Source organism: Takifugu rubripes, chromosome 14 (assembly GCF_901000725.2).
Source record: "Takifugu rubripes chromosome 14, fTakRub1.2, whole genome shotgun sequence".
Taxonomy (NCBI): domain Eukaryota; kingdom Metazoa; phylum Chordata; class Actinopteri; order Tetraodontiformes; family Tetraodontidae; genus Takifugu; species Takifugu rubripes.
In genome coordinates this window covers 1,269,317-1,288,021 of record NC_042298.1, presented here as the reverse complement: position 1 = coordinate 1,288,021, position 18,705 = coordinate 1,269,317, and the positions used below count along the sequence as shown (strand labels likewise).

General features: G+C 42.2%; 1 protein-coding gene and 1 long non-coding RNA gene across 2 annotated transcripts; one reads left to right on the top strand and one right to left on the bottom strand.

Moving 5' to 3' along the window:
* Nucleotides 1-409: 409 nt before the first annotated feature.
* LOC115252396 (uncharacterized) lies at nucleotides 410-8,510 on the bottom strand. Its single transcript, XR_003890843.1, has 3 exons — nucleotides 8,359-8,510; nucleotides 1,219-1,274; nucleotides 410-1,088 (listed from the first exon to the last, which is right to left on the bottom strand). It is a non-coding gene; the product is annotated as an uncharacterized lncRNA (long non-coding RNA).
* Nucleotides 8,511-12,619: 4,109 nt separating this feature from the next.
* nocta (nocturnin a) lies at nucleotides 12,620-18,076 on the top strand. Its single transcript, XM_003977029.3, has 3 exons — nucleotides 12,620-13,376; nucleotides 16,387-16,656; nucleotides 16,766-18,076. The coding sequence occupies exons 1-3, from the start codon at nucleotides 13,160-13,162 to the stop codon at nucleotides 17,626-17,628; spliced, it is 1,350 nt and encodes a 449-aa protein (XP_003977078.1). The 5' UTR covers nucleotides 12,620-13,159; the 3' UTR covers nucleotides 17,629-18,076.
* The last annotated feature ends 629 nt before the right edge of the window (nucleotides 18,077-18,705 follow it).

Here is an 18,705-nt window from a genome sequence, read left to right as displayed (position 1 = left end):
AATCCTTTAATTTAAGCTTAACTAAGCAGTGGGACTGCTTTGCCTACAACTGAGGTGCAAACTATAAAGCCACAGGTAACCAAAGTCTCTGACATTGTTAGAGCTGAGAAGGTGAAGCTGCTTGACTCAACACCCACTGACAACACACTCCAGGCCTGATTTTAAACATCCACTGTTCTTATTGTTCTCCTTCTTCAACCTGGTTTGCAGCCCAGAGATGGACAGGCTGCCAGCTGCGTCTCTGCAGGACTGAGCCAGGACTCGCTGTCATACATGACAATAGATGACACTTCAAGAAAATCTTTGGTCTTTGTGAAAATCTTTGGTCTTTGTGATGATCTCTTCACCCAGCACAGAAGGAATACAACTCTTTTCACCCATTCATCTTTCACATTCCCATCTAGCCTTTTATCTTATTTAACAGCTCACTGCCGACAGACATCACCTACAATATCTCACACCAGTCACAATCAACTTGGGTCACAATTGGAGATTAAAGTCATCATTGCTCCGAGATCAAGACTTTATTACATAATTTTTCCTAGAACAGAATTAACAGAAACAATACAATCAAAATTAAAACACAAAATCATAATACTAATAATAAAAAATCATAATTCCAGGATATAATGAAAATAGATTAATACAATGTTCTGTTTTCATCTGCTAATCTGGGTCCAGAGCAGCTAAGACAATCATCTCACCAGACACGTTCTCCAGGACAATAAGGCCTTCAAGGACCCGTTAGGACATCTGTCAATCCATCATGTCCTGGTTCTACCTCTTGGTCACCTCCTCACTGGGGATGCTCATAACACGTCCACATAAGAGGCGCCTTAATCAAATGTCTGAACCCCCTCAACTATCTAGAATACGGACACAATCTCTAGGTGCAGCCAAATGGTGGAAGGTGTTTGGTGACCCCAAGCCTTTTCCAAATGACAAGGTAGGCCCATCAAACAGTGAGCTTCAACCTTCACAGGAGTGTTTTGCAGCCAAATGTGAAGCAGCTTGGATGAAGATCAAGACGTCTGAGACCGTGGTTTTAGTCGGCAAAGGGTGGATGATTTCACTGCAGAAAAGAGGTTCTTCACAAGCAGAGAGTAGAAAAAGGTTTGCAATGTGATTACAATTTAGACAACAGACTAGAAATTGTGTGTGCGCGCGCGTGTGTGTGTGTGTGTGTGTGGGCTTTGTTCACAAAGCCTTTATCCTCACCAGACAGGCCTCTGTGCTCAAGGACAGCCAAATGAATTCCACCTGGGAGGCAGCGACTAAAAAGCCGGGGCAGCATAGGCAGAGAGGGATGAATTAACTCAGGGTTGAAAGCAAACCAGCACACAAAGTTCACAACTTTAAGAAAAGTACATACCGATGAACATGAACGCTTACAAATGTTGGTCTTAGACAGATGGTAAGTGGAAAGAAGGTGATAGATGTGTGTTAAGTGTAGTTTAAAATGCTTCATTGAAATTTCTGTCCATGGAATTGAAATATTAATAATGGAGCTGGTGCACAGTTGACAATGTTGGCGTTAAGGCTTTTACAACACTACCTTCCAATTGAAATAAGATTTCTTAAAGATGTGTTTGATTAAAAGATGTCACATTACTCACCAAGACAAGATGAAAAGGAAAACTTTGAGTGATTAAATAATGTTGCTACAGTTCAACTTTTAAGTTATAAATGTGTGTATTATTTTTGTAAATATATGTTTTAGAAAAACCTATGGACACAAGTTATGCCCAGTATTGCAACGGGGCTGTAGGAAAAAAGAAATGTTTGCATTTTCTGTTGCTTTGATCGTCCTTATTATTGGTGAGTGGAGATGGTGAGTGGGCAGATACATCGCTCTCAATCGCTTTATCGCATGCTCAAAAGAAGCCAGTCACTGTGTGGAAACCTATAAAATAATGCCAGGGAGATGAACAAGACGATGAGTAGGTGGAAGAGCAGCAACCATGGGTGAAACGCCTTTCTGGCAATGCTTAGAGCTTCTTGTATAAAAGAGAATAAAGATCTTTGGACTGAAGCATCCTGGGTAGTGGTGGAGAATACAATAACTGCTGAAAACTGTTGTGGGCAAAGAAGTGGTGTATGCTGAATTTTATCGTGTGTGTGTGTGTGCGTGTGTGTGTGTGCGTGTGCGTGTGCGTGTGCGTGTGTGTGTGCGTGTGTGTGTGTGTGTGTATAAAGTTTGGTGGACAAAGGTAAGAGACACAAGCTGTGTGGGCTGCAGACATCAGAGCACCAGGGGGGCCTTTAACTCCACCCACAGCTGCCTGTTTTCCTCAACGCCACCAGCTGCTAAATTGGTGTTTATTCAGTAAACAACATCCAGTTTTGATCTAAAGGAACAAATAGAACATTTACTTTAGGATGACACTTCTTAAATGTTGTGCTCTGAGTCCATTTTCCATTTTTAGGTTTTTTTTATATAAACAGTTTTGCATCTCTAGATTTGAAAACAAAACAGGGATCTTGTGAACAACAGTTTTATTTAGCTATAAATTATTATTATTATACTGAGGCACCATAACGCATTTTAAAGTGTACAGTGAGATAAATAATAAAAAAAATCAGACATAAAACTGCTGGCCTTGAAGACGTCAGACAGTTTGGGGGTACTAAGGGTTCTTAAATCTGGTTGCTCTAGTATTTTTTGAGGGGGGAGAAAGTTTAGTAAGCAGTTGGCTGGCACAGAGGGATCCTTAAAAATCTGTGGGCCCCTTTTCTGCAGCCTGGCCCTGTAGTCTTCTGAGGAACATCTCACCCAGTGATTTTTGATGTGGCGTGCACCACCTTATTTAGCTGCTTCTCCTCCTCTGCAGTCACATTTCCAAATGCTGGGATGCTCTGCACAGCTGTTTCTTTAGGTCATGCAGGTGTTGTGACCCAGAGCTACAGGCTGTACTTCTGTGTTCATAATATTCAAGGGTCCACGTGTTTAGTGCAAAAGTCCACAATTACTTCCTTGGTTTTACCAACATTGACTTCCAGAATGGATCCTCTGCACCAGTCTACCAGAGATGGGATTTTTCAGACCTTTGGTTATTGCCAGTGAATCCTCGACTTTATGGAACTTAAACCAATGTTTTATATCCAATAATAAACGTTCTGACTGGGATCCTGAGCAGAGCACACCAACGGTCCTTTACTCAAGACCAGTGTGAGTTCTACAAGCCAGAAATAGCTCTTATAGCACCAAAAAAGCCTTGTGTCATGATGACATGGTGGCATGGTTTTAGCCCTGGAAGATCTGCGCTGAGGGTGCTGCAGCACTCCCTACTGGCAGGAGATGGTGCTGTTTGTTACATGTCCACATGAGCTTTTTAACCACTGAATAGATTCAAATCAGGTCAAATAAAAAGCACATTATGAGTTAATGAAATAAAATCGACATTCAGTCCTGATTCCCATTCATCAAAATCCTTCTGCTTTCTTCCTTCTGCTGCTAAAGGCCTCATTTACAAGCACAGTTTCTGTAGAGCGCAGCACACGTCTCACATAAACTTGGATTTTCTATTTTCAGATAGTGTCAGTGTGCGACTGAAGTCCCAGCCCATTGCTTTCCATCCCATTTAGGGTGATCACTTCATTAACAAAATGAAGCGTGGGGCACTAATGAGGCTGTGTTAACGAGGGGGATCAAATTGCCATCATGAGCTCAGTGTTTAATTAGGAAGGCATTGAGAGGAGCTGAAGGAAAAATAAAGAGGGAGAGAACAGTTCAGCAGTTTCACGTAAAACTTGACTTTTCTCAATTAATGCACGTTACCTGAAGAAAATCAAATTAGCATCAAATCCTGAATACTTGGGAATAAAGATGTTTGATCCAGGTTATTGTTATATTTTTGTTTTTATGTGGACGTTAAATTTGATTGATCATGTCAACATTAGAAATTATGGTATGCTTTACAGATTCTACTTTATCTCTGAGGTCGTGGGAGGTTTTTTTGGGGGAAGGTTTTACATGATGACCTTGCACAATGCAAATGTACTGTCTCCTCTCCTTCTCCTCTCCTCTCCTCTCCTCTCCTCTCCTCTCCTCTCCTCTCCTCTCCTCTCCTCTCCTCTCCTCTCCTCTCCTCTCCTCTCCCTCTCCTCTCCTCTCCTCTCCTCTCCTCTCCTCTTCCCCCTCCTTCTCCTTCTCCGACTCCTACTCCTCTCCTCTCCTCTCCTCTCCTCTCCTCTCCTCTCCTCTCCTCTCCTCTCCTCTCCTCTCCTCTCCTCTCCTCTCCTCTCCTCTCCTCTCCTCTCCTCTCTCTCTACCCAGCCGGCCATCAGCAGGAGGGTCCCCCCACATGAGCCTGGTCCTGCTCAAGGTTTCTTCCTGTTAAAGGGGAGTTTTTCCTTGCCACTGTTGCTTGTCTGGGGTCAGGCCCTGGGTTTCTGGAAAGCGCCTGGAAACAATTTTGATTGTATAAGACCCTATATAAATAAAGATTGAGATTAAAGATTAAAGAATGTTTACACTGTAAAAAGTGTCATCCACTGTAATGCAAGTAATGCTGGCCAATGAAGAGGGTTCCTTGTTCAAAAGCTTTTCTAAAAGATATTTTTAGGGCAATTACTGACTTGGAAGTAAACATCTGTTTAAAGATTTGTTTGCGATCTTAATTATTATTTTGCTTTTTAATATTTTTCACTTTGATTTGTGATGTCATAACTGTAACATAGTTCTTCAGTGTAATACTAATTAATGTCTATTCGATACACAATTTTTAAGCCGATCCTATAAACTCCTGCAGAATGATAGAGTTACACATTGGGGCTGTTTTGGGGCTGTTTTGTAAATACATATTTTGCAGGGACAAAAAAAAGGCCCTCATGTAACCGATTGGTAAGAAAAGCTAAGATCAGGATGGTTTTTGCTGTATCCTCACAAATTGCGTCACATCGTCATTGATGCCAGCATTTGAATTCAGTTCAGCCTTATTTATATGGCATCTGTTAGGATTCTGTTTAGTTCTGGACACCTGGAAACCCAAAGTCTTATCTTTTTCTTTTTTTTTAATGTATTTATTTATTTATTTATTTATTTATTTATTTATTTATTTATTTATTTATTTATTTATTTATTTAGATCATGTCTTCATAGGGTTTTCTCCCAACTAAATGTTATTCTTACTAGACAACCATACGATATCGCTCCGGTTCCTCTGGGATAACCAATTCTAAATGTATGCATATGTGTCATAATTAATAGTGATTAATAGTGATTCCAGTGATGGCGATCTCCATAAATAATGAACTCTTGGGAGTAAAACTTGTTTCTTTCTGCTCTTGTATCATCCATCTTTCTTTCTTTGTTTTTCTAGCTGATTGGCTTGATAAATAGCATCCCTTGCAGCGTCTGAGGAGTGGGCTGAGATGAACACACAGAGTTCTCATCTTCTGAACAACCAAATTTTAAAGTTCATATTTCATTAAGTCCTCATTAACAGCCCCCATATTCTTCCTTGTAAACTGCTATAATCAGTAAACCATTACCAGTGCCTAAAAATAACCAAGTTGATGTGCACATCTGCTGAGCCGGCTGGCAAAATTTTAATAAAGGTTGTGTAACTGCTACAATAATCTGATTTAATGGGCCTCAACCACAGTCGTGTGCTGCCCCACAGCACAGTTTGCAACAAAACAAGACGCAAACCTAATAAAAGCAGAATATTTGTTACTTTTACATATGTAATTCAGAATGTGGCGTTGGCGAACAGTACATTACGTTTGAAACAATATCCATAAAGGCTCCTTTGGGAATAACCAGTTGGTGAGCCACATTTCCAGAGAAGTAACATGAGGTCGTTTTAGTGGAAACTTTTAAAGATAAAAAAAGCACATTAGAAGTTCTACTTTTGCCTCTAACTCCTTCAAAGGGTTTTCCAACCAGCACAGCAGCTTGTCCACCAAAGTCTAATCCATAAGTCTATAAGTTAACAAGAAAAGTAATGCAATACTAAATGGTTTTTTTTACCCGGCTCCACACCTCTCCCAAGATGAAGCTATTTTTTATTCCATCTAAGCCTGGGAGAAAATCATCCACTCACCCATCCATGTCCGTCTGGATTACTTCCTGAGCCCTGGTAACATCCAGTCCTCACTGACCTTAGCTGACCTCACCAGGTGGCAACAGCTTTGACAGCTAACGTGCACAATCAATATGTGATGTCATGATCCACCAAAAATAAACCAATATGGTGAGAAGGTCTCTGACTCACCGATCACATGATCTTACATAGCAACCAAAGAAATCTTCGGGTTTATGTTTTTAAATGTTTTCCATCCAAACCCTGGTGAATTTTAAAAACAAGTATAAACAGTTAATTTTAACTTAATGCAGGGATAGTTGCTGTTGCTCTAACTGTTTTGACTGTCTTTGTAGACGTCTTTAGCCAGAACATCACTGCGCCGTTTCTATCAATATGATTATTAAAAATGTAGAAATATTGCACATGTACATGTGGCAGCATATGCAGATAGATGATCCCTCATTTGTGGCTCTCCTACACTTTTCTTCTTTTACGCTAAGAGGGTGTTTTAAGCTGACCCGGTCCAAGGGTCTAAGGGTCCAAGGGTTCAAGGGTCTAAGGGTCTAAGGGTCCAAGGGTCTAAGGGTCCAAGGGTCTAAGGGTCTAAGGGTCCAAGGGTTTAAGGGTCTAAGTGTATAAGGGTCTAAGGGTCCAAGGGTTCAAGGGTTCAAGGGTTCAAGGGTTCAAGGGTCTAAGGGTCCAAGGGTCTAAGGGTCCAACAGTCCAAGGGTTCAAGGGTCTAAGTGTTCAAGGGTTCAAGGGTCCAAGGGTCCAAGGGTCTAAGGGTCCAACAGTCCAAGGGTTCAAGGGTCTAAGGGTCCAAGGGTCCAAGGGTTTAAGGGTCTAAGCGTATAAGGGTCTAAGGGTCCAAGGGCTCAAGGGTTCAAGGGTCTAAGGGTCCAACAGTCCAACAGTCCAAGGGTTCAAGGGTCCAAGGTCGGAGGGAGTCACAAGTGTGCAGAGTGTAGTACTATGAACATGGGGCAGTTATCAAGGTGTGTATTTATTTCTCTTAATTAAAATTAAGAGAAGTATCATCATCATCATCATCATCATCATCATCATCATCATCATCATCATCCCATTATAAACAGCACAAGACACAACCATACCTGTCAGCCTTAGATGCCTCAGTTACAACAATATGTGACTCTGTCCTGGGGACAGAAATGTTCCTGAGAATAATCAGCAATAAGGACTAATAAGTTCCTGGAATACCGAGTCGCTGAACCTTCCACTGGAACTCTTTCCTTCTGTTCTGAATAATTCCACCAAATGAAACCCCTGAAAATAAGTGCTAGTTTTGATACACATTAGCAGTGTCCGACAGACCCGGGTGCTCGCTGCCTCGGAATGACCCCCCTGAGATGACTGAGGAGTACGAAATATTCCTACTTGAGTAATCACCGGTGCTCTATGCATGTCTCAACTACTGTATGGAACTCCAGGAAATCAATTTCACACGTCTCCATCCCAAAAGTGCATCTCAAGGACGTACGAGTGTTCTCTGAAGGTTTCAGAAGAAGAACACGCCACTGGAGGCTCACTGATATAACGCAGAGTCGTAATGTTCAGTGACAGAAATGTTCTCATATTGTTTCTCAGAATTCCTATTAATGTAAAAAGAGAGCGTTGAGTGTATGTTGGGGGATTAGAAGGGGGGTGGTCAGGCTTAAAGTGTGGGCTCCTCTCTAAGATCTTCTCTCGTCTCGTCGAAAAAGTGATTATCAACTTCCATTTTCACAAAGGACTCTCATTAAATTCCTGAAAGGGTCTCTTCCTCAATATATCTCACAGGTGGAAAAGCAATATATTTGTTATTTTGTTATCTTGACTTTACCTTCACCTGTGTACTTGCTTTATGACTGTGTGTGTGTGCTATGAATGTGTGTTCTTGCACTTTGTATTTGCTACATACTGAGTACCTAAGTACACATTCTACAAGCAAAGCGAGGACATTTTTGAAAAGTAAGGGCATTTTTCTTTGTCCTCACGAAGGACGGTTTGAGGATTAAAACAAGGTTTAAAGGTTGAGGTTAGGGTCAAAGGGTAGGTTGTGATGGTTAGTGGTAATACAGTACATTCTGTCTATGAAAGTCCTCACAAAGACGTGCAAGGGTGTCTGTGTGTGTGAGAGAGAGAGAGATAGAGAAAGAGTGAGAGAGATCAAACAAACATGCTTTTGACTGTGCTTGTATAGTAAAATAAAATTATCAGCCTGCTTTTGAAGGCCAAACAGTACTTGAAACGTGATTCACAGGGGTAATTGAAGTGTTAAATATGATCTTAACCCTGGATGATTGCTTCCACCTTCCTCGGCATAACACACCTCGGTACCCTGACACCTACTGACAGCACGCCGCCCTCCCTGGCAAAAAACCCACGCCGGAAACTTGAGTCGAATCTTCAAAGTTAATCCATTCCGTGCGGCGATGTGCCCAGGTTTCATCCCATGGACGCCGGCAGAACGCGTGGAAGGAGATGCAGGAAATGAACAAAAAGCAGCAAAAGACGAAGAGCAATGAAAAACAAAGAGGTTTGAAGAAAGGTGAGGCAAAGGAGTGGACTATTCCAGCGTGAGAGAGGATCCATGAAGGGTTGAAAGGTCACCACACCCTAAAAGGACATCACCATGAGAGTGTGAAGGCATCATTGAATCTCCCACTGGATGTGTCACACACTCAAAGCTTCAGTGTCAGAACACAACAACCAAAGGATCCAAATCAGTATTAAACATCATGTCTAATTGAATTTGTTGACTGACTGAAGAGGTTTGCACACCGCACCTAAATAAATGACTGACTGCCATCATTTCAAAAGATCACTCAATATTTAATCTCAAAACACAACAAGGAAAGTTAATCATTGAAAAAGTGGTTGTCATTTTATCTCCGACATGTCTGCTTTCCTGTATTTTGCCGTCAGCCTTCAATATCCAATAGTTGCCAGAATTACATTTTAAGCATCTGTTCCAAGAAAGAGACGTTTATAAATATTGACTTGAGAAAAAAGAAAGGATGCGATTAACCTGCTGACAGAAGCCTGGCAGCTTTTCCACAAAACCCCACCTCAGGTCGGATGCAGACCGGCTGTAACCGACACACAACAGGTAATGCGTCGCTGCTCGGATCCATTTCTGAGGAGAACTCTCGTCACCCCCCACCCCCACCCCTGCCTGAAGCCTTTTCACTTCAACTCCATTTCGGGCTCGGCAGTGAAAGGTTAGGCGCAGACCTTCGCGCACCGGAGAAGATGGGGAGAGGCTCTATTTGAATCGCTCTGCAGGTCAACCGCGTCATGGAGCTTCAGGCAGAGTGGGAGACGCAGGCAAGCCGCCACCTCCAGCTCTACTTTCTGCTGCTGTCTTTCACCCTCCCTGTGGCCTCTGCTTTTCCCCCCTCTCCCTCTATTTCACTTTCCATCTGGTCCCTTCAGCAGCACCTTCAACCCATCAACACCTCCTCTTCAGAGAGAAACAGAATCGATATTGCTCAGGTCTAAACGGTGGAGGAGGCATTGATTGCTGTGCCCTGCTGACTGCCCTTTCCCTGTCTGTTTGGTAAGCTGGAGGGCAGGAAGTTTTAGTCCTTTTTTCCTGTCAGGGCAGTGCTTATCTATTTTTTAACCTTAAGAAATCTACCAAACCAACCGTGCACATTTGAGAACTTGCAATGGACAAATTTAGATCATAAAGGCAAAAAGGTAAATACCAGTTTCCAGCCAGTTGTGCTCCAGATTAGAGGAAAACTTTAGAATGAAGAAGAAATTCATTTGGAGAAATTACTCAGCTGATTTTATTGTTGTTGGGGTTTTTTTTTGGGGTGGGTGGGGGGGGGGGGGGGGGGGGGGGTGCATGTTTGACTGTCCTTGATTTCTTATATGGCAACATTATGCTGTTACTTGAGACATAATTGTTCTGTTTAGTAGTTTCTGTATCTCCTTTAATGATAATTCCATTAAAACATGCTCAAACATCCATCAAGCCTGTCTGCAGCCTCTCTGATCCCCTTAACATTAGTGTCTTTGTGTTATCAGTATCTGAGGGGGCCGCTGCTGCACCACTGTGCATGTTAATCATGTTGAACTTTTCCTCTTTTAATGATTTTTTTTTTTTTTTGTGACAAGACCCTAGATTATGACTGTCCCTCAAGATTATCCTTTCATCTAGAGGACACGCTGTCTGTTCCAGATTTGCTCCAGCAAATACAAAGTACCTTTTCATAGGTCATCTGGGTATGGTGTAATACTTTTATTATAGTCCTAATTAATGAACTATGGAATTGACATTTGCTGCTCCATCTCCTACAACATGTGGGAAATTGATTTGTGAAGATGAACTAAGGGGTAGAAAAGACTGTCAAAATATGATTGTGGAAAGATAAAGAAGAGATATCAGGACAGCAGCAGTGAGATAGAGGAATGTCAGCCCAGTTTGGTGGAGCTTTAGTGCCATCTTTTGTTCAGATTTATTCAGACAGCCTGTAGCTCTGTGATGAGCTACACGCTACATTGCAATTATTAATCTAAAAGAAAATAAAACACTTTACTTTGCGATTATATACAAATTAGATTAGAACTTTTCTAATCTATTTCTAAAACTTCAACTAGCCCCAAACTGATTAATGAGACTGCTAAAATAAGCCATATTAGGGAGGAAAAAAGCTTGGTCTGAACGAGAACTGACAACTATTATTGGAGCTGAAACCACGTTTGAACAGACACGCATTCATTATTTTACATTCCATTTTGCTGTTTCAGCAGAGTCGTTTCACAGATGAGGTGAAAATACATTAAATGTCGATGCAGTTCACCTGAATTTACTGTCATATCAGTGTTAGCAGCAGCTTCTAATCATCACCAGTGCAGCTTTCAGTAAAAACTCAGTATGATTATAGGTTTTATGATTGTAAGCCTTCTCTCAGCAGTCCAGTGGCCAGTACCCAGTACCCAGTGGCCAGGGTATTATGCCAGCAGGGGAGGAAGTTGAGGAAGAGGAAGTGGTTGATACCGAGAAAACATACCGGTGGCTGACAAAGACAGCACAGAGGCACTAGAACAAGAACAGGCCCTGAGCACCAGAGCAACAGAGACCAGGGTCTACCATACCAGTGGGGCATGAAGGCAACAGTGGTCCCAGTAGTGATCAGGACACTAGGGGCAGTAGCACCCAACCTGAGTAGATGGCTCCAACAGATACCAGGAACCACATCAGAGATCTCTGTCCAGAAGAGTGCAGTCCTAGGAACAGCTAAGATCCTGCGCAGAACCCTCAGACTCCCAGGCCTCTGGTAGAGGACCCGAGTCTGAAGGAAGGAGGCACTGCCCAGGAGGGCAAGGAAGAGATTTTTTTTTCATTGCAATATAGAAAATGTAATTTATAAATGCAAGCTAAAAAAAATAATAATAATAAAAGTAGAAAACATTTTCTCAATATCAAAAAAATATTTGACTTGACAAAACGTGGGAGGGCAATTTAATTATTTTTTTTAATTACATTTTAAAGTACAGTACAGTTTAAAAAAAAAAAATTCCTGGTCACCTTTCAGTGCTTTTTCCTGAATTCCTTAATTATCACAAGTTCCTTTTCATTCTTTCTTTATTTCCCCGACAAATATGTTCATGGTTTATTTAGTATTGAGGGAAATGGCAACAGTCAGTAAGCTGACTAATGCGTTTTGATAGTATGTCCACTAGATGGTGGTAGAGATATTACAAACTACGAAGTGGCAATATTAGGTGGTTAACGGTCCTGAAAGCAACATGTGCCGTGTTCGCCATGCATTACGCACTTTGAGAGGATACAATCAGTAGGATTCACTTCATTTTATATTTGCTGCACACAAAGATACTTTGCTAAGTTCATGAACGTGATGAAGTGAATTCATGTTTGATGCAAGAGAAAGATTTGGATCTTCAAATCTGTCAGATCTGATAATTTTGGCTACATATCAGGCAGTAAAATAGGTGAAGAGTCATTATACATACGGAATCCTTTAAATATCAGACAGAATTGTCTTTCGGTTTTTTATTTGTTTTCATTGCTTCGCTTGTCAAATTTGCGTGTTCAGAATGTCATTGGAAAATATTTTGTGCAAAGAACAAATTGTGAAAGAAGGGCTGTTTGTGTTGTTAAAATGATGAATAATTTACAGAATGCAAACCGTGAACCCTGACTGTGTAGCTGACAGTTGCATAATGACTTTTTGGCATACGAATGACTGCGGACAACAGAATAACTATGATAGATAAGACACAAATAATTCACAAAAATATGATTTAATGTGTATGATGGTATTTCGCAGTGCTATAAATCTATTCATTGATTGATTTTGTGAATAAATTGTCCTTTACCAGGACCATGACGTGTCTGTCCACCATGAATCACCCCTTGTGTGATTAAACAAGTTGAATGTTTTAATAATACTGGTTTGAAGCTGACCATTTTATTATTTTTAGTTATTTTGGCAATACTAACCAATAGATAATGATCGATAATGTATGTGTATGGCATTTTGTGACCCTTCCGAAAAAGTGGGCGACGTGACGTGGATTGTTTCTTTATTACTCAGGTTCCGAGAACATCCGGGGAGGGAATTGGGGGGTTTTGCGTAACATCTACGTTAAAAGTGCACTGTTATCTGATTGGCTGGTAAATGGAAAGTTACGCCCTCTTCTCGCCCCTATGCCAATAAAAGATGCGGCTTAAACGATTGGTGACGAGGGGGGAGATTCCGATGGTGGTATATTTAAAAAGTTGAAACTTTCCGACTGTTTAAAGCCAACATTGTAATTGATTTCGAGAGCATATAGTTTTTTTCTCTTGATCCTTTGGTTTTCTGTAGCATATTTTTATGGTTTCAATGACACACTACGACTTGTTTATGACAACCCCCCCCCCCCCCCAACCGCGGGAGTGGTATTCGCCTCTGAAGAATGACGTAATTTTGCCGGTTGCATGCGGAAATGTAATGAACTTTCTGTCTTCGCTGAATATAAAGTGATCTAAGGATCCCCGTCTTTGATCCCTTGAGAATCAAGGAACGTTTTCGTGGTCGTGTTCACACGAGTGTCCTGTCCGGAGTGACAGACGGGAATATACGACTGATCACTTCTAAAAGACGAAGACGAGGATGAAGACAGCGCGTCGGTGCTCCACATTGCTCAACCAGCTGAATACGTCTTCGAGGGGGGCACCGACAGCCTGGAAGCCGCTGCCAGTGGCAGAAGAGGCCCCAGCACCTGAAGGAAGACGACTCTGTCACAGCGGTGTTGTTGGAGCTAAAGGGGTCAAAGGGACCAGTCCACAGCCAAAGTGTTCCAGTTCCACCCATCGTGGCGGCCCGCCAGGTACCGTAACCTCCGTACCCGAACACCAGTCGCGGTTATGAGCTGTCACCTTTAGAGTTCTCTTGCTTTATAACTGTTATGTCCTCTAAAAGAATACATTTACGATCGAAACTTGAGTGAGTTAATAAGTGGAGTCATGTGTAAAGATATGCTATATTATTAACACCATATTTACATGCATACATTATGACGCTTTCTTCTGTCAAACATGACAATATAGGGCCCTAAACAAATCTGCCTTCTTCCGGTTGACACATTTTCCAACCACTGTCTAATTTTGATCGATTGCACAACTGCTGGTCATTTTATCTCTTTTCTGATTGTATTTTTGCAGCTTGTTGGTATGTTGCGTGCATGGTGTGCATAGGCGCTTGACATTACTTCTGCTAAGTAATCATGTCTATTTATTCCCTGCTAAAACTGGGGGATGTTCTTCTTCCACTTAGTCAGCAAACCATGACACAGCACACATTATCTCACATCAAGGATTAACTGTACTTAGTCCAATCTACTGTTGATCGCATCAGTTTAATGTTCTTTGTGGTTGCTTAAAGTGGAATAAATAATGATTGTATGTATTTGTCAAAGGGATGTCCCAAAACAATAGTTTCCTCCAGGCAAAATGGTCCATTTGATTAAAGTCTGCCTTCTGCTTGTTCCACAAGTTGAATGTTTGCATCTGTTTAGCATCAGTGATGCCAAAAGATGAGTAAATCTTTTCTGAAGGTATAAATTTCCCCGCTGAAGACTGAGTTTTAAGAAGCTAGTCTGATGATTTGTAACATTAGGAACGGTTTGGTGGTTGATCTTTAACTTAAAGGAGTTGGTAAACAGTTGCGTAATCATCACTAACTAACATGTCACTTATCTGGGAAGCCAGTTGGTCTGTGGTAGCCCCAGCAGAAGGGCCTGGAATTCAATCTGTGTCCAAGGAAAACCAGTCCGGCCATTATTGAACTGTAATTTTACTTTGTCCTGGTTCATCAATACTCTCGCTTTACCCCGGAGATAAACAGATAAATATCAAGAAAAAGTACGACAATAGTAGGGCTACTGCATCACCTTATCCTCCCATAGAAAAGTAATTCTGTCATATTATCGGAATAATTAGCCAATCAGCAGCCAATAGAGCTGCAGCATGTGACTGAATGTTAGTAATCTGAATATACAGCACTGCTTCTGTGGTTCTATTTGCACTGTAACTTGCAGAAGAGCCAAAAAGTCCCTGAGAATTATAAAGGAATGCAAGAGAAATGCATCTCTGGGCAGATTGGGACTCCATGCACGCATAGTCAATGGGAATTCTTTGTCCTTTCTGACAGTTCATTGTCGATTGTGGTGCCAGGTTAGTGAGCTCAGTGTGTGAAAGAGCATTCCTAAATGGTCAGAAAGTTGCATTTGTCATCATTTCTGCCTCAGCAGAAATCTCTCTGCTGCTATTCCACTCATTCGTGTTGAAGGACAACGGTGGAAGTGGACATTCGGAAAACAGTATGTGTGTCACTTTTTTTCCCAATATAGTGCCAATATTCAGTGGTCTTCGTGGAGCCGCTAGAGGAAGTACGGCGTAGTTGGGAGGCAGCGTCGTTTGGTTTGGTTTATTACAACAAAAGAAAAAGTATTGAATTAAATTGAAATACTGGTAGTTAAACATTTGTAGCTTTTTTTATACATTGTATATTTTCAGGATTATGGATTCATTATAAAAAGAGAATTAGTACGTGGTGTATACTATATTTTCTCCTTTTTTTTCTATCCTGGGCTGTTTCATTGTCTTTGTCGTCCAAAAACCTAATAGCTAAATAATGAGTTTTTATCTCTCAACCATTTTATAGTGTGTGTGTAGGTGTGTGTGTGTGTGTTTGTATAGCTGTGTAGCTGTGTATCTGCTTTTATGTAATTACCCCGCCATCGCCAGCTGCTGGTCTTATCAAACTACTTACTTAATTCTTAGGAAACATGATTGCGTGTACAGGTGAAACACACCCAGCGCACGCATGCAGGCTGCAGCCCTGCACCCTCAGACATCTACTCCTCATTCTTTGCTTCTTTGTTTTTGTCCTTATAGGGTTTTTGCCTGTGTAAGAATCTTTGGTCTCCGTGACTACAACAGCATTAAAGGGAGCTTTTTGGGTGTGTAGTGTCCTTGTCCCACCCTCTTGTCCACTTGTGTTATTGTCCTCGCGTCTGAGGCAGGCTAGCTCCTTCTCCTGTCGTTCTGTTGCCCGGAGGGAGGGGGGTGGGGGGGGTGGTGATGAGAGGTACTGGAGGATTAGTCACAGCACAAAAAGAAACTGGTTCAGTTGTACAGAAATCGTTGGAGCAGACCTGGAGGCTGTTGGTAAGATGCAAATACTGCAGACCGACCTGGACTTCAAGACTGTTCCACGCGGGGATTTCCCAGAAAATGAGTTGATTTTCCATTGAACCACATAGTGCTGTTATACTGTCTGCATGTTCCTTTTTCGGTTTCTCTGTTCCCTAGAAATAATTTTAAACAGAGACTGTATGTTTTCACTGTGGTTTATTGCTGGATGACTTGTAGCCTGATCTTCTATTCTTGTGCTTTCAAACCACTGTGCAATGCTGATTTAGCTGATCAGCAATGTGTACCGCAGCAAATGTGCATGTGAGGAGCCACGGTGTCATAAACATGCTAGGATGCTAAATTCATGTCCTTCAGACTCACAATGTTGTTCTACAACATAACATAGCGTGATGGTTACATTTTTTGCCCTTTGCAGGGTGGGTTGAGGTGCAATACAGCTGCCTCCGGATGAGAGGCAGGGAAGCACCTGTACAATATAATCTGTGTGTAGAAAAATCATAGAATCTGCTCGACTTGACTGTTTATTCACAACAGCTGTGTTCAGGCCTCTGACAGCGTCTGTGTCGATGGCGGTTAAGGAAAATGGCAACGTGATATTTCCTTGCTCTTTGTCCATTTTAATGCAAGAAACTCAAGTTCCTCAGTGTGTTTATTCCAAACTTTCTTTTTTCTCCTCCTTAGTTTGTGCAATGGGTGGCACCAGCAGCACCAGCAGGTTGTTTGGAACACTGGCCCAGTCCCTCAACAGCGCCCCCTTGGGTCAAATCGACCTGGACCTGGAGCAGAACCTGACGGAGACAGACCCAGACCAGCTCCTCAGAGAATGCGAGGAGGCCTTACAGAGACGACCGGCTCGACCACACAGGGATCTGGTCTTTCCCAACGGCGCGGCGCCTTGCCATAAGCACGACCCGTCTATCCGGATCATGCAGTGGAACATACTGGCACAAGGTAGCGATCAGTGTTTATACCCATCATTTTTTTGAGGACACGGGTGGCACGATTCATTGAGCTTTGGATGAGGACAACCAAAAACGTAATTATCTGAATTCCTTTGCAGCTCTTGGTGAGGGGAAGGATGAATTTATCCGATGTCCAGTGGATGCTCTGAACTGGGAGGAGAGGAAGTATCTGATTCTGGAGGAGATCCTCACCTACCGCCCTGACATTCTGTGTCTACAGGAAGTGGACCACTACTATGACACATTCCAGCCAATCATGGCAAGCCTGGGTTACCACGGCACCTTCCTGGCCAAACCATGGTCTCCCTGTCTGGATGTTGAGCGGAACAACGGCCCCGATGGCTGCGCGTTGTTTTTCCGCCGCTCACGCTTTTCCCTCCAGGCCACAGCTCATCTGCGACTGTCAGCCATGATGCTGCCGACCAACCAGGTGGCTATTGTGCAGACGCTGTCCTGCCAAGCGACAGGGCAGCAGCTGTGCGTCGCCGTCACCCACCTGAAGGCCCGTAGTGGCTGGGAGAGGCTGCGGAGTGCACAGGGCGCCGATTTCCTGCAGAAGCTACAGAGCATAACATCCCAAGATGGCAGCCATTGTAAAGCTTCGCCTGGCAGTATCCCACTAATCGTATGTGGGGACTTCAATGCGGAGCCCACAGAGGACGTTTACAGGCGCTTTAGCTCCTCCCCCCTGGGCCTGAACTCGGCATACAAGCTACTGAGCTCTGACAGACAGACAGAGCCAGCCTATACCACATGGAAGATCCGCCCCTCTGGAGAGACCTGCAGCACCCTGGACTACATATGGTACACCAGCGACACTCTGAGTGTGGAGGGTTTATTAGACATTCCCACAGAGGAGCAGGTCGGCCCAGACCGCCTCCCTTCGTACCACTATCCCTCTGATCACATATCGCTGCTTTGTGATATAAGTTTTAGAGAAGAGCCCCATAGGCTGATGTAGGACTGCTAGTTGGAAGCCTTTGTCTACAGGGTCTCTTGTTTTGAAACAAAGCGGATCTAATTACCCAAAACTAGAATATATGAGGTGGTGCAGTTAGCAGAGATGGAGCTAATGCATCACAAACCTGATTGGAGAACAAATAATAGATAATAAACATTATTTTTAACTCTGCCGGACAACAGCTTTGCGTGCTTGGTAAGATGTTTGACCCAATGTTGGCAGCTAAAGAAGAAAGTTGTTTATGTTTTCGGTTCGCATGTGAACTTTTATCAGTTAATGCCATTAAATTATTCTTTGTACTCGTATCATTTGGTGATACTCTGGTAACAATGTAGCTAAGGATGAATCCTGCTGAGTCAGTCACTAATCACCATTCGTGGTTGATATGACTACATTGTAAAGGTGGACAGTTATTATATGAAATAAAAATGAATTACTTTTAATCTTCTTTGAATTCCTGACTAATATTTATTTTACGCAGTTGCACATCATCACAGTGAACATCATCAGGCCAAAAACATGCAACAGTCAGCTGCCAGTTTTAAAAAATTTGACTGTGCAAGTATGTCTGCCATTAAAGTATCCTAATGAAAACTACATAGATTGGTTGGGCTCTCATGTTGTCATAGTTACCACGCGGTTGCAAATACTGTTTCCAGACAATAAAACCAAAAGTTGTAATTAAGATAAGGAGCCGTTACATGTGGGTAAATGTGGTGCGCTTTGTTCGTCCTTCTAAACCTGCAACGTGCAGTTTAGTGACGACACTGAAATGTTCCAACTGCAGGAGGGAAGCTGAATGATGAGTCATTATGTAATCATCATCATCATCATCGTGTCATATTTTGAGTCACCAGCCCACAGGAGACTTAAGCTCCTCAGCGCTGCTCATCTAAATTACACCGAGATCCAGAACTATTTGGAATATTAGTCTGTTTACCTGGTTTCCTCTCGGTATAAATGTATTTTCATATGGTGTTGTTAAACAAAAATAGCATTTAAATTATTTGAAATATTTGTTGCCAATAAGACTGTCTAAATATCAGCACATCTGCACTTCTTGAAGGTAGAAAAATA

Excerpts from the sequence above, each read along its gene's own strand:
- nocta (XM_003977029.3), top strand. The coding sequence starts at position 13,160 with ATGAAGACAGCGCGTCGGTGCTCCACATTGCTCAACCAGCTGAATACG. Across the intron at positions 13,377-16,386 it reads CCATCGTGGCGGCCCGCCAG|TTTGTGCAATGGGTGGCACC; the intron begins GTACCGTAACCT and ends TCTCCTCCTTAG. Across the intron at positions 16,657-16,765 it reads GTGGAACATACTGGCACAAG|CTCTTGGTGAGGGGAAGGAT; the intron begins GTAGCGATCAGT and ends ATTCCTTTGCAG.